The 17,311-nt window shown below is 34.7% G+C and overlaps 1 protein-coding gene across 1 annotated transcript in view; it reads right to left on the bottom strand.

The window, feature by feature from the left end:
* Positions 1 to 17,311, bottom strand: part of CHIP (carboxyl terminus of HSC70-interacting protein) — a 53,783-nt gene that overhangs the window by 10,647 nt on the left and 25,825 nt on the right. The window contains exon 4 of the mRNA XM_089823300.1: positions 2,221 to 2,292. Coding sequence (XP_089679426.1) covers positions 2,221 to 2,292 — 72 coding nt within the window. The remainder of the gene's footprint in view (positions 1 to 2,220; positions 2,293 to 17,311) is intronic.

Below are 17,311 nucleotides of genomic sequence, written 5' to 3'. Positions count from 1 at the left end.
CAATAATATTGCACACTGTGTGTCAAGTCCGAATGTATATAACTTGATCTCTGAAATCGCTGATCTGAAGAAAATAATGCATTTATGTATTTCAGCAGATAAGATAAGGTAAATTATTAATATCCAACTAGAGACCATCAAAAGGGTTTAGAGGACTGAAAGTTAAAACAAAGAAAAAGCCAGCAACCGGGGCACCAAACGGTGCCCAGGGAAAGAACACGCAACCAAGAAACAAAAGAGAAAACCACAAAAACACCACCACAAGGACACCTAGCTAGGAGTCCCTAACTGTAGGGAGGTACCCCAAAACAAAAGGGTAACCACCGGGGCAAAGGGGGTTCGGGGCTTTCTCCAAGAACCACAAGGAATGAAGCATTGCCACCAAGGTATATGGTCTCTATGAGATCTCGTAGACCTAGTATGAACTGAAGTAGAAGGGCCCAACGAATGCTTAGCACCTCTAGTGGAGGTGACCAACGTGAACGAAGTGATGAGCTGAGCTAGCCTAGGTCTTGGGGGAGACTAAAAATGTAAGGTGTGATCATGAAGACATGTAGCCTCCTAGAGATAGAGCACCAAGCACCATTGATCAAGGTATCTAAAAAAGGAAGCTAAGGACCGAAAATCCCTATATGGACAATGAAATCTCCCACAAATCTCATAATAGATAGGGCAATGGAATAGAAAGTATAACTCCATCTTGGCAACACCCATATCAAAAAGCTAGCAAATTTGACCATCTTTTTCGATCTGGTAGTATGGTACCAATTTGAGATTTAAAAGGCCTTCTTTGGGTAGAACTTGAAAATTGGCTAAGTTTAGAAGTCATAAGTAAAGAGAAATTTTGAGCCGAGGAGAGCAAAATCACTAAGTATGAAATAGAATTGAGATGGAGCACCTCTTCGTCTCAAGTGAAGGAGATGAAGCCTTTTCTCATCGCAAACGTGATAGACAAAGCCTCTTCTCATCATTGAATAAAGAAAGGAGATAAGGCATAGGTTTGATCCTAGCTGGAAGAGCCTAAAAGTCATATCCATGGGCACAAAACTCTAAGGAACAAACCCTCGTTGTTGAGGTAGGTGGCTTGGGCCATGAGCCAAATATAAAGGCAATGTAGGCAGCTCTATACAACATGACTGATCTTGGACCATATGGACCAGGCTATAGCTTGATAGGGAAGGCATTCATGTCTATCATGAATCACAAGCTGTTTTGTAAAGATTATGACAGTGTAAATGATTTCAAAGATTTTTCCAAAACTCTTTTATGATTTTATCTTTAAATTATGGATCACGAAATTTGTAAGTCTATATATCCTAAACCTTTTTCAAATATGAGAGCCAAAAGTATATTGTTTTATTCTCTAAGGAGTTGTTTTAGAATGAATAGCGTTATTCATTAGAGAACTGTCTTACAATGAAGGATACTAGTTGACTAGGATCTCATCATAATTCTGGTTGTCAATGGACAACCCTTAACCTATTCTGCAGGATTGAAGTTCCTCATATATAGGCTGCTTTACACATTGAATGTTTCTAAGAGTATATTAGGATTTTCAAAGATGCGTGCAGCATCTACCTAGACTAGCATTGATTACACATAGTAGATAGTGAGCACAATAACCTAATATAGTTTCTCATAGGGTCACTGGTACAACACATGAAGAAGTGCATTAATCAATGATGCAGTCAAAAGGATTTCACCCTTGGATAATAACTTCAGAAGACTGAATGATAGTTTAGGAGGTACACAGGTGTCATCATCTCAATGAACCGCATAGCATTCAATCTTCCCACAGTCCAACATTTATTTTCCTTATTCAGAATGCTAACATGTCTTCGCAAAAGTACTTATAGTTATTCAAGTCTCTTTGTGAACTCTTTTTATGTACTTAACATTAGAAAAATTTAACAGCAACATTTCAAAAAACGTGCTGTCCTCCAGAGAATTTCTTAAAGGCAATTTCAATGTTTCTTTTGAGAGATACCCTATGTTGTTTCTACTTTTGTCAAATTCCAAAAATATTTTTAATTCATTGAGAACCCAAGAAACTTTCATGTCAAAATTAAACACTGGTGACCTTTCTTCGTGGAGATCATGTTAGGCAAGAATTCATTGAATTGAAAAGCTATGCGGCATCATCAGAAACTAAGAACATTTAAAATTAGTAGACAAAAAAGGATAAGTACTCAAATTAAAAAGGCATTTATGTATACTCACCTTTTGAAGTTGCTTAACTCCCCCTGCATAATTCTTACATTGAAGCAATGCAAGTCCTAACATGTAATAAGCCTGTCAAGCATTAAAACAAACCAGAATTAATGATAACTGAAAGTGTCCAAGCACGTGTGTTATAAATACATCCAACTTATAAAAACTTTATAAAAGGTAAAATGCAAAGGGACTGCATAAAAGCCTGCAACAAATCATGGAGCTATTAACTTTGCAAGCGTTAAGGAGGAATTGAAAAATAGGTCAGCTACTCTAGCTAAAGATAGGCACCTATTTCTTTTGACATGATATTAAGCCATTTACCAAATAATTTGACAATAAAAGGTGCTCGATGATATATTTATATTCCTTGAATGTCACTTCACAACTGTTGTTGTCTAGTGTGAAAGCGCATGCCTCGACCCCTAGGCTGCTTAAAAGATAGACATGTTACACTTATAGTATTTTAAACAACGCCAAATACATGCACATATTTTCTTTTCTGCATCTGTTTGCTTAGACCTGGGTACATGATTGTGTACATCCACTTAACAGCCCTTTCGCGTCTGTTGATTAGAAATAAATTCTAGCAAATTTAATCACGGTAGTTACAGAAAAATATTTTGATTTATTAAAGTTGTTGCCTAAAATATTAACTATAAAGTTCTTTTATTTAATTGACATGATTCCTTTTGAAGAGGGCACCAAATTATCACCTATACAATTTTACATTTAGCTACTTCAAAAGCTTTCATAGTATTGATCTAATAATACCTTTTAATAGTAAAGATGAAGCAATTCACAATCTTTCTTTGCTGTTCATTTTTTTAGCAAGGTCTCTTAAGTAACATGGATCGGTTTCTACAAATGTAATTACACTACCATTGTTATAGGTGTGTTCCAAATGCAGATCCCAATCTCTTATAAATATAAGAGTAGGAGACATGTCTCATAAAGAGACATGTCTCTATGATTAATCATTATTAGTTAACAATAAAAATCACAATATAACATATGTATTATATATAGTATATATGTATAATATAATATAATGTATTTATAATATTATATGTAGAGTATAATTATATAATATATTATATCAACATTGTATGTTAAGATTAAATCAATCCAACTGTAGCTATAATCTTAACACTCCCTCTTAGTTAGGGATGATTGATATAGAACACATTATGCTCTTAAGTATAGGAAGAGATATCATCTCAATATGATATTCCTGGAATGGAATATTAAGGACATCAACATAAATCCATCAACACACACATATATTTAACATATATTACATATGGAATTTGCTTCAATTCACTATGAGGATAAATTTCTCAACACTCCCTCTTTAGCAAAGAGAGAATTAAAGCAATTATAATACATTATTTGAACACCACCTTAAGTGAGGTCTATGTTAGATTCAAGTCATGGTGTCCGGCAAGATTTGGCCCGAAGAACCATAACAAATTGATTTTTATGGTGTCCAGCAAAATCCAGCCCAAAGTACCATGATGAGTCAATTGTTAAGGTCTCTAGCAAAATTTGGCACAAAGAACCATGATGAGTCAATTATCAAGGTGTCCGGCAAAATCCAGCCCGAAGAACCATGATGAGTCAGTTATCAAGGTGTCTAGCAAAATCCGGCTTGAAGAACCATGATAACACTTGCTCCAACACATTTTAGTTTTAGGAGATAGATCAACTATTGATAAGGTTGTCACCTTACAATAGTCACCTCACACATATGAAAGATTATCACCTTTCATAACACACAATTGCAAAAATTTAATCTTTCTGTAACAACTTAATGAAGTCTGTTATGATACATTTTTTATCATGACTTTCAACAATTTGGGACAACAACTCAATGAAGTCTGTCATGATAATGAGGTCTACCATTTATAAAATTGTTATCTTACAATGATTACCTTCTGTTAATATATGTCAATGAAAGCTCGTCACCTTCATTACATATCATATGCAAAATAGTATCCACCATGAACCAAGTCAAAGGGTGGTACAAAGGCTTTCACCTTAATTTTCTCTCACAGAGAAGAATGCATTATTGAAGTGTAGCATCAATCGAAGTGATGTACTCATTACATTGAGTATTTGTATTCGTAATTCATATGAATATTGTTTTATGTCTTATTTTATTGATAAGAATAATATATGTGTGTGTGTGTGTGTGTTGTGTGTGTGTGTGTGTCTATTTATTTATAAATGACTTCACTTAACTAATCGGGCTCTTATAATCAGAAGAGACTATTATGTTATCAGGTTCCTAAATGTAATTGTTTTACCACCGCATGATTGTCGATTGAGAATCAAACTAATTGTATTTTCTTATACACCGATGATGATCAGTTATGTCCACATAGGGACATGACCCAAAGGCCATGTAGCGTCATGCCTCTACGAGGACATGACTTTGTTGTTAAGGTTGAAGCTTATGTCGGTTTGAATTTATCATGAGATACCTTGTTGATGGTAAATTATCTTTAAGATAAACATCTTATATATATAATATATTATATATTAATATAATAATATATTACATATATGGTTAATATATTAATATTACATATATGCTTAAAGATGAGTTATACATATGGTTATTTATTAAATTATGATGATCAAATATAGAGACATGTCTCTTCATGAGACATGTCTTCTCTCATATTTATGAGTTCTCAAATATGCATTTGGAAGATCATCAATAACAATGGTCATGATTCTACATTCGCAAAAACAATCTTAGTTACTTAACATGCATTACAAGGAGTTTCACTTAGAGCTTCTCCTTGTAGAGAAGATATCATTTACAAAGGATTGCGCCTCAAAATTCTCCCTCTGAACATTGATCCTGGAAAGTCAAGTCCTCTAGTTACTTCCTCAGAAGCTCTCTTCACCCAAGGATGTCTGTCAAACTCACTCAGAATCTTATATCAATCTTTTGATTTTCTAGTGATAAGTCAATACTTCCTCATGTTATACATAGGAGTAGGCTCATCAAAATCATATGGTCACAGACATGTATTTCTAGACTCCCTCTAAGTATCAATCTTCTAAGCTCCTGCTTTGCTTTAGAAGTGTCATACTCCTTCTTAATGTAGAAGAACTCATAATCTCAACCATCAAAGATGTTTGCTTCAAGAGCCTCATTTTATCCATCTTGATCATCAAGGTCTTTGGAGCTACTATCATTAGATTGAGTCTACACAATATTAGGCAGCATAAGTAAAGTACCAACCTTCTTTTCCTATAAGAATATCCTCAAACACAAAGGAAAAAAATCAAAGCAAATAACCCTTATAGTATGTATAGAATTACAAATAAGAGAGAGACTACAAAGAGTAGATAAATGTAAAAGATAAGAATACTTATCTACACATGAAGATTCAGAAATTGTCTTTTTAGATTATTTGAGAATGGAACATCTCCTCTCTAAATAAGGTTCAAGTGGGAATGGAACATTGACTATTATTCTCCCCACAATGTAAAATTTCCACTCATTCTTATATTGTTGAATAATTTTGTATCAAATATGACAACTCCTTTCTAAGTTTCAACTTGCTCTTTTTATCCATTGAAGGTCCAAACATTCATTTAGCTTAACAATAGAAGCGAACATGTCCTTTCATTTTCTCAAACTTGTCCACAACACTTAAGTACGATTGTGTCATGTGAATGACTCTACAACTCATACGTCGAGTTTCACTCATCAAAGGGAGACTCATAGATGGTTCAAATTAATTCTTAAAAGCTTCATTAACATCTCACAATAACTCAATTTTCCTTTGTTCATGCACAGGTATTTGTTAGATCTTTTGATTAAGCCTATATTATGCATCACATAAGATCGTCATCATATATCAAGGGGCAGGCCCATTAAAATCACAGTCACGAGGTATATTCATGAAGCATAATCATCTTGATCGCTACAATTTATTGATCACTAAAGACTCCATCTCAACATGGTTTACTCCCTCTGAATCAATATGATTGAGATCACCGAAGGTTAATTGAATCATATCCTCTATCTGCTCCCTCTCTTTCAAGGTTGACTGAATCATATCCTCTATCTACTATAACATTCTCGGAGGAAAAGACCAAATCAAATAACTTTCATAGTACATATAAGAGATAGACCAGACTAACTAGATAAATAAAATACATAACGATAACAAATAAAATACTTATCTGCACATCAATATCCTTTTATCTAATCTTTCATTCTTTTAGACCTTAATATTGTAATTTTAAAATAATTGTTCATTAAAAATTATAATGGTTTACTATAACTTTACATGTCTAAAGAACATAATATCATTCTTATTGCATTAATATAAGTTCATATATATCCATATATATCTTTCTACATATACTTCACATAATATTAAAAAATATATACATATATATAGTATAAACAAATAATTAATTCATAACATATCATACCTTATATCTTTGAATTATAATGTCCTATGGAATGAGTATTAGCACGAAAATATACCTCAATACCCACCTTTAAACACCGGTCCTTGATGCCTCTAATACCTTCACATTATGCTTAGTCAATATTTTATAGTGAGTATCGATTATACCTCCTTTCATCTATCTATGTAATGGTCGGCTGAATTAGGTACTCCAAATCCATGTGGATATCCCCCATTTAATGCCATGTGTAAATATTTAACTGATGATCCATCAAGTGTCCGATCCTTGTTCGTATATCAAACACCACTTTTGTCTAACCTTGTTCCTTGTGGAGGGTTCCTAGGCAATTGACCTATTCATACATACTCCTCAATACCCACCTCTGTATTGGCCCACAATTTGAGTGTAGATTTAACTGGCCAGTAATTATTGACTGCATCAAGAATGGTTGATTGTGCTCGTCCTTATCTTCCATGTTGATTGCTTCTCTAATTCCCCTTTCCTGTGTGCGCTTCTTATCGATGTGGGAGAACATTGTTTGTGATCATCGTAATTTATCGCATGGGTGCCAGTGGTGGTGAGATACACAGACTTCAAACTCCGTTCTCTACATTTACTTAGGGAGTGTATTTTTCCCTTTTACAACACAAATCCGAGAACTGGCCGACAAATTGGAGTGTAGTGACTTTGTCTAAAATATATTTCATAGACACAAATGCTACCATTCGAATATGTTCTTATGTCAGAAGATATGTATTGCAGTCATATATTATTGCATTCAAGTATGAATTTGATGATTTCCACCTCTAAATGCCGAAGATAGTACATTTCACAAATGTTTTGTCCACTTTCCTTGGTTATAATTCTAGACATAACATTTCTGAACAGTGGAGCTACAGCCTGTACTCTTCAACAAAATATATGGAGTGTCATTTCAATTTTAAAAGAACACTGCACATATTTGGTCAATGATAACCTGTATTATTTTGACATATCTCCTGCCAAACTTATATTCATTCTATCATGTTCAATGATGCTCTAAAATTATTCAATTTGTCACACTGTTAATGAGAACTCTCGACTATAGGAAAGATCTTGTATTTATTAATTATTTTAATATTTTATCACAGTCCTCTCTAATATTACAGACATTGTGACCTCTAACTTACAATAATAAATTTTCAGAGTATATATATTATATTCATTTGCAGTCTGGCTCTGATACCATGTTAAGTAACATGGATTGGTTTCTACAAATATAATTACACTGCCATTGTTATAGGTGTGTTCCAAATGCAAATCCCAATCTCTTATAAATATAAGAGTAGGAGACATGTCTCTATGATAAATCATTATTAGTTAACAATATAAATCACAATATAACATTTGTATTATATAGAGTATATGTGTATAATATAATATATCTATAATATAATATATTTATAATATTATATATAAAGTATATTTATATAATACATTTTATCAACATTGTATGTTAAGATTAAATCAATCCGACTGCAGCTATAATCTTAACAAGGTCAACCTTTTGTGGTGACTGATACCTAATTTTATTTATCTCAGTAATAAGTTATCATTTTATTCATAAAGTAAGAAATGATACATTAAAGATCCTCAAATAACAAAGTTCAGGAGGCTCATGATTCAACTTATACAATAATTTCTAAAGCCCAATCGACCAAAAAACAAAAACTGGATAACCACAAAATCATTACAGTTGACTGTCATATCTGAACTGTTTGTTCCGAGTTACTCTGCAAACTTGTCAAAAATGGTGAAGCTTAAACAACAAACTGGCAACATTCTGAACTTACCAGCATCCCTCTGTGAGGCAATCCATAAATCTTAAACTGCAAACTTAAAACACCCAACCCTACCACCATTCTTTTTCTACATGAAAACATCATTTACAGCCCTAATCGAGTAACCATGGAGACAGACCAAAATGCGATAGTCTGTTCTGTTACCATTTCCAAATTTGAATGAATGGATGATGAACATAGATGTTGCTATCTGCTAGAATTTACAACTTCCCTGAGAATAACCATACTAAATTTGTCAGCATTTGCAGATCGTCAGAATTGAAGTTGTGAAACTGTAAAAACCAACCCCAATTCAGCCCTTTTCACCTAGCAAAAGGACTATGTAGCTCTTAAACAAAAAAGCCTCAAGTCTTTAAAAGCCAAAAGAAAGCCCCAAATCTTCAAATCCATTGAAACTGGGGGAAAAGTACCAATTGAAACAAAATTGTTCAAACTTACTAACAACTAAAAACATCTACAATCCACATAAAACCCACTTAAGGGTTGGCCAGGCTTCAACATAGGGCTGGAGGAATAAAGCCCTCAGTACGTTCAAAAAACAATGCATTTAATTTATGCTCTAGCCAAGAGCTATCCTCTTGGTTTACCTACTTTGCCATTGCCTGTGCTTTCATGTGTTCGTTCAGGTTTGCTTTGTCCTCTTGTGTCCAACCAACCCTAGTCTTCATTGCTGCAATGTCTTGGTCAATTATGTGCTCCATTATCAACAATTTCAGGCCATACCAACCATTTCTGGTTTGTTTGAATCTTTGGTATCGCTTACTCTTCACAAACCACCACACAAAGTGGTGAGCTTGGTGCCTAGAATTTTCTCAATCCCTGTTTCCTTTTCCCCTAAAATGAGCCCCCATCCAAGGACCGAAATGGCAAGAATCTCCTCGAGACCTTGCAGGGCTTTTTCTGGAACAAGCTTATGCATTACATAGTGGAGGGCCCAAGTCATTATCATTGAATAAACATCAATGTTTGTTCAATGTTGGTTGTCCACAAGGAAAACATGTCCCCTAACAGCAATCCTACATCTGTGAGCCGTGGATGCACAAATTAAAACATGTTGTCCAGTTTGGACTTCCCAGCCACTACATGGACCAGATGTTGTTTGTTGCATGTAAGGGTAAATGAAGCCTCTATTGAAACACTCTTAAAAACACTCAAGCCACCTTGAAATGAGATTGCGAATTGGGCGAAGAAGAAGGCTGCAACTTAAGGTGGTGAGTGATGTTCTCATAAATGCCTGTCCCGTCAACTTCAAACCATGCATGTGACACACTTCACTAAGTGAATTTAGCTTCAAGCTCATTGAAGATCATTTAGGATATGTCTCTTTCCCCGGTTATGCCTAGGAATGTGGTTCTCCAACATCTTGTGAATGTGCACTTTTTGAAGTCCTCGATTATTGTTTCAGACACATTAAGATTTAGTGCCTAATTGGACATTTGACCTGCTTTAGAGTTACCAACTCTTTTGATGTAGGCTACTTAGGGTGGCCAGTTCTTGATTGATGCTGGTGATGTATTTTACAGGTATCAAGCCTCCATGGTGCCTTTGATAACAACATTAATGATAATAAGTGAGTCCCCTCCACATGTAGCTTGGTCACCCTTAGTTTTTTGGATGCTCGGATAGCCAACAAGGCAGCCTCAGCTTCAGCTACATTGTTGGTTCCATCCCAAAGCCTTTTACCCCATTGTTGGTTCCATCACAAAGCCTTTTACCCCCAAGGGCAATGAGGTCAACATTGTCCTCTCTAATGATGAAGTCTGCTCCTAAAGGTCCTAGCTTGTGGTTTTTCCTAAATAATTGAAAGCTTGGGAAGGGTAAGAATAACCTTAACAGACCCATTTACGAGTAACTCAAACATAATTTTTGAAAACTAACAAAAACATATATAGCTATCATGAGTTACATATTACAATAATATTGTAATATTTCAATATAATGGTCATCTTGGAATTTAGAAACTTCCTTTTACGTCTTCTTTCTTTATTAAGTTTTAGTGTTTCTATCCTCAATTGTTTTTGTTATGCAAAGATTGCCTAGTATCCTCTATTTTAGAAGCCTTTGTCTCATTTATTAATATTAAATATCAATCAATTCTCATTTCATGGTATTAGAGCCCATTGGTTAACTTTTAGCTAATTTTCAAAATTTGTTGATTCATTGTGTAGAATTTATTTCCATAAGATTTTCAACATTTTTTTATGAAAAATAGTAAGGTGTCCTAAGAAATTCTTCATAAATTTCTAGAAATTTTTAACCAATTTTTTTATAAAATTGAAGTTTCCTAAATCATGTTGAGTTTTAGGAGTTTTTTTATTTTTATAAATAATCATTGTTTTTCAAAGGGTTTTAGTGATCTTCCTAGAAAAAATGTGTAAAGTTTTGTTGTTTGAAATTGTTTTTATTGTGCAATGGAAGTTTGTTTCTATGAATGCAACATCTAGGGTTCAAGTTCATCCATAACCTATTGCATTCTCTTTTGGCCTATTGCTCTTATGAGACAATTGTGGGCTCCTATCTAGCTAACAAGGCCCATTGTTGGCACGTCGAGACTTCTTCTTTGTTGGGTTCGGTGGGGATTGAGATTGACCATCTCCCCTCTTTCTAGCTCTCTCTAGATGCACCCGCCCACCTTCTTCCCTCTTAGCAAGAGCTAAACAAGCGTGTCAAACAACATTTACAAACAGTACAGTATCACGACATGTACTGACCTGCCAAGGAGACTCGGCTCAAGGACAACCTTTTATGTTGAACACTATATAGATATTCAAGATGTTATTATCGTGCAACCTTCGTACCTTGCTTGTTGCTAGACTCCTACCCTCATCTTTCTTTGGGTTCTTTCAAAGTCGACCCTCACCTGCTCTGCATCCAAACAAACCATCAAATTGACAAAGCAAAATAGATTTGCCACCTTTACACTTTGGTGAAGCAAAAACAAAGACACGCTTCATTCTCTGTTACCCCATCTACTACGAGATTAGTGGAAGGTTTCACTGGCTTTCCAAGATTATCCCTTTCCTCTTTCTTCGGTTACATTGATTAGTGGTGTCTTGCACTTTATCTCCAATAGGCCACATTCTTCATGATCAAACTTTGCAGGTTCAATTCCTGTCAAGGCATACTTCAAATCTGCTTATCACCTCCATTTTTTACTTTTGTGTCTCTAGCTCGAGACAATAAGTGGTCACTCAATCCTCCCCCTTCCAAACAAACTAGACCTATGAGGCTTCGTAGAGAGTGCACTTGGTTACAGCACCCCCACCTCCAACGGTTCTTCGAGACAACTCGGGGCTTACTACCACCCCAGATTATATCCTTCAATGTTGTATAACCTCTCATCTAAGAGTGTTGTTAGTCTTCTCTTCCTGGATCTTTTGCTTTCTTGCTTTCTTTCCCTAAACACCGTTTGGTGCTCTTGTTGTTGGTTGTCACCTTGTTGTATGCTTTCAGTCCCTTAGACCCTTTGTCGTCTCTTATTGGACATTAATAAATTAAACTTATCTCTTCCCAAACTTCCTTGGGCATGTGTAGCACCTCCAGTCTCATATCTAAGATTATGTGACATGTTCCTCAGCAATCCAATTTGAAATGATAATTGATTGTTTAAATAATCAATTATACATGAGACAAAGGCTTTTAAATTAAAAAACTACAAAGATGATATTTATAAAATAAACAATTATTAACTAAAAACAGAAATAGAAATATACTAAACTATCTAACTGACTAGATACATTAAGAGCCTAGATACATTTGAAGATACATTAAGCAACTTAAATGACCATTATGAGGTAAATAATATAATATTACTCTAAAACCCTCTCTTAATGGTCAATTTATTAACTAACTAGATCATTTGTCATAAATGCATAGAAGGTCGCCCCCTTCTCATTAGAATACTTTGTGACATGAACTTGCTACTGAGACCCTCCCTAGTGTTGCAAAGCTTCTAGATATGACCAAGTATACCATTATCCTTACAAAATGATGTCGAGTAACATAACATGTTCAGTAACAAAACAATCTGATGAGAACCAATATCTTATAGCATAATGAAAGTCAATCCACAAAGTCACAGTATATATATGTATATATATGCTTATTTTGAATGTGACTTCTCTGTGTCCGTAGGCTGCAATATTGCCTTATTTTATACATTACAATAGCTTAATTAAGTTCATAATGAATACTAATATTTAGAATATAGTTTCAACCTCCTATAATGTTGTTCAAACAAAATTTATTCAGAAGTTTCATAGTCTCCTCTATTTACCTATCAAGACAAACACCAAAAACATGCACCTGCTTTAACTCCAAGGGAACCAAAACTTGTTCATGAACTACTAGCCATGACGTCCTCAATGCCCACTTGTTAGTTGCAAAAAGCTTCTCCATAACATTTTAACAAGATCTCTCCTAACTTGGAATTTATTTGGTTCTCTTTGCTGGAACATTCTACTTTGCTCTCATGGGCAATGGCTACAAGCATTAACATGGGCTGCAATTTCTCACAAAAATAGTTTGCTATGAGATCTCCATGCAGAGTCTTTATCAACTCAACGCTTGCTCCTCCACACTAATGCACACAGCTCCAACAGCAACAGCATGCCTTTTTTAAATCGATACATTGATTTGCTTTTCAAACTGAGCTGAAAAGGCAGCAACAAGATGAATGGTACTCATTTTGGCAGTGGGAGCAAAGGTCTCCTCATAGTCAAATGCCCTCCTTTTGTGAAAACCATTTAGCTACTAATTGTGCCTTGTATTTATGAAATGTGCCATAAGCTTTATTCTTGACCTTATGGACCTATTTGCAGCCAATGGGCTTCTTCCCTAGTGGAAGATCAGACAGCACCCAAGTGTCGTTTTACATGACTCTATCATTCAATTGCCATAAGCTTATTCCCACTCTAATATACCCTTAGCCTCTATATATGTTTGAGCTCAAAAATATTGTGAAAATTGGCCATAAGAGCAGAATTTATTGTGGTACGTTGACTTTCCCTTATTCCTCACAGATCTACCCTTAACAAGGTCATCATCATGAAGATCATTAATGGTCTTGGCCCACCAATTAGGCTAATGAGTGGAAGAACCAACATCCACGACAAGAAGAATAACCACCATGAACTGCTCGATGTGGAGCTTGAATATTTTGTAGAGGGTGGCACAATGTCAACTAAATCCCTCCAATTAGATGAATTGAATAGAATACAAACATCCAAATCTGTAGCCTACGGAGTTTGATCCTCAAAGCTCAAAATCAAATAAGGCTAAAATGGACTAATATGAGGCAACTAATATCAACGCCAATCAATCAATAAGCCTTGTGTGTATCACTGTACTTTGTGAACATCAAATTCTGAGTCTACGAATCCAGTTTGGTGCACTTGGCATTTAGAATCCAAACATAAGTTATAGAGCCAAAAACCTTCAAATGACTGATTTTGGGCTTCTATTCAGACCAAGCTTCCTCTGGAGTCATAAAGGCCTTTGTGGGAGACTTATTCAAAAAATAAGTTGTTGTGTAAACAGTCTCAGCCCAAAACGTTTTTGGAACATTTCTATGCTCCAGCAAAGATCAAGCCAATTCTAAGTCTATGAATCCAGTTTGGTGCACTTGGCATTTAGAATCCAAACATAAGTTATAGAGCCAAAAACCTTCAAATGACTGATTTTGGGCTTCTATTCAGACCAAGCTTCCTCTGGAGTCATAAAGGCCTTTGTGGGAGACTGATTCAAAAAATAAATTGTTGTGTAAACAGTCTCAGCCCAAAACGTTTTTGGAACATTTCTATGCTCCAGCAAAGATCAAGCCACCTTAATGATTGTGTGATTCAACAACATCATTTTGTTGTGTGGTGTAAGTTTTAGTAAGTTTACACTTAATCCATGTGATGCACAAATGTTGGAGAGCTCAAATGAACAGAATTCTCCACCATTGTCAGAGAAAAGATTGACAATCTAACAACCTGAGTCTTTTTCTACTAAGGCCGTGAACTTTTGAAACATGTTGAACATCTCTAATTTACATTGAAGAAAATAAACCCACATTTTCTTGCCAAAATCGTCAACAAATGGGAGAATGTATCTTGTAACAGATGAAGTGTTCATGGGTCCACAAATATCTACATAAACCAACTATAAGACCTCAGATGCCCTCAAAGCATCACCATTAGAAAACGGAGTTCAGTGCTGCTTCCCAGTATAACATTTTCTGCAAACTCCATGATTGTGTATCTGAATCTCAGGTAATCCAACATAAAGACTATCTCGAGCCAACTAAGAGTTATAGTTAATATTCAAATCCCCATATTGTTGATGCCAACAGTTGCTGATGGAAATGTTTCTGATTGCCATAGCATACTCCTGAGAATCATTTGTATCAACGAGTTTACATAGACTATGATCATTAAGACCAAGTTCAACTGTAGTTTGGAACCTATTGTTAACATTAACAATACTGCACTTGCACAAGCTAAAGATGACAACCAACCAGGGAGAATGAAGTATAACCTAACTGACTGACAGTATATTGAACTCCATGCCTGGGAGAAAGTATACATCCCTCCCACAAAGTGAAATCTGAATGTTTCCTTTACCCACAACTATATACTCCTCACCTCTTTGAAAGACCATTGAATCAGAGACAGGATGGGCATGTGGCCATGATTGCAGAGTCAATCTCCCTTTGATCACAATGCATCTGCCAACTGTTTCTTGTAATTTATCTTCATGTGACCAAACTTGTTACAATAATTACACTGAACACTGTTCTTCTTTGATGGCAGTTGATGTTTCCTATGTTTCCTAGTGCATTTTGCTGGGAACGAGATTTACCCTTGTTCTTGTTCAAGGCTTTGGCTGTGAAGGCCGCCTGTTCAGAAGAGGACAAATTAGCATTGCTTCCAAACTGTTGCTTCCATCTTATCATGTCACAGAAGCTTGTTGCAGAGATTAGCAAACTTTAGATCAATACTAATAGAAGTGACATTAAGCATCTCAATGAAAAACAATTTGTAGCTCGTTATTTTAAAGTCTTAGTTAATGGTGACTTAGGTTCTTTTTTTAGTTGTCTTAATTAGAATATTTTTAATCGTCTATATTTAGACAACTTTGATTTTTGGTTGAAAGCTTTTATAAACTTTATATATTTGTGGATCAAAATTTTTGGGTGAGAACCATACAACACCCTCCATATTTTTTTTTTAGGAAAAACAAAAATCAGAAAACCCTCCGTCCATGATGTTTTCATATAAAATGTTCAGCAAACACTACATCCATGACTTTTTGTGGGAAAATTTTAAAAGTCTTCCCTCAATGAGCAAACGTGAAGATCCGAGAACGTGAAGATCCTAGAATGTAAAAAGTAAAACCTCCAAAAAATATAGATTTGAGATAGAAAACCCTCGTGCTCAATAGAAAAAACTTCAAAATCTTCAGAAATCTGCAATTTCAAAACCCTCATTTTGAAACCTTCAATTTTTATTTGAAAATCAAAAGGAAATCTTCTAAAGATTTCAAGGTTTCTACACATTTTCATAATAAATTGTTAAATATTTCTACAATTCAATGTCAGGATGCACTATGGGCTCAAATACCATGAAATGATGATCGACTGATTACACAAGAGACAAAGGCTCCTTGATTAAAATACAAAGCCAATGTTTCTAGAAGAAACAGTTGTTAAGTGAGAATTGAAATAGAAATAAACTACACTAACTAGATACATTAAGTGACCAGATATATTTAAAGAAATAGACTTAAATAACAATTAAGAGTAGATAACACAATTGTCATTAATATTCTACAAACTTGTTTTTTCCTTAATAAAAATAGCTGCTCCTAAATATGAATTTTGGCATGATAAGTGAGGTTAAACTCTTTGATATAGTAAGACTAAGCTTTCTTCAGTCCAACATGCCTGTCCACACAAAAGTCCTGATTTTTTTTTGTAGCGCACTATTTTATTTCTCCATTGTTGCTAGAACACTAATGTAAAATGGTGCCCCACTTGCTTAGCCACTTGTTTTTCTGCTTCATCCATGTTTTGTTCCTGCAACCTAATTCTTCTTCCATAAATACTTTGAGCCAGAAGTGGTTAACCAGGTTTTCAATCTTGTTTAGGTAGTTTAGCAACAGGCTTACCATTACTGCCTTTGGTGCTAAGGTCACACCTTCAGCTAAAAGAAAAGGAGATCTCATAGGGGACCAGGAAATGGACTGATGAAATTAAATAGAAATGAAAAAGTGAAACACAAATCTCATTCACATGAAAATGTGATACAAAGTACATACTTATCACATTTAAATGATTGTTAAGCTTCTAATGTATCTAGGTAGTAAATAACTTTTTATTATTATTATGATGTTTATGCCTACACCTAGGATTACATGCAATAATAGTGGTACACCCCTCCCCTTATATGCAGGGATAGTTATGAACCCATTGCTTGAGTTGCCCATTTTGAAATTAAAATTGTGTATTTGGGCACCTCATTTTCTTGATACACAGCTCCAGACCTCTGCTGAAGGTATTGCCTAAGTAACTTGTGTTAAGGTTGTAGCTTCAGACGGATGTTGATTCAATATGAGATATGTTATTGCTATTGGTAAATCATCATTTCCTATATATACTTATTCTGTTATTCATGTTAAATAGTATATATTATTGTATATATTATAGTATATAATATATATATATATATATATATATATATATTGTTATACATATTATTATTTTTGTTAATATATGATTATTAATTAAATGATGATTAAACCATAGAGACACATGTCTCCTCTCATATTTATAT

This window comes from Cupressus sempervirens, chromosome 3 (assembly GCF_028749045.1).
Source record: "Cupressus sempervirens isolate cs-2001-9-10 chromosome 3, ASM2874904v1, whole genome shotgun sequence".
NCBI lineage: Eukaryota > Viridiplantae > Streptophyta > Pinopsida > Cupressales > Cupressaceae > Cupressus > Cupressus sempervirens.
This window is presented reverse-complemented; position numbering and strand designations above follow the sequence as displayed.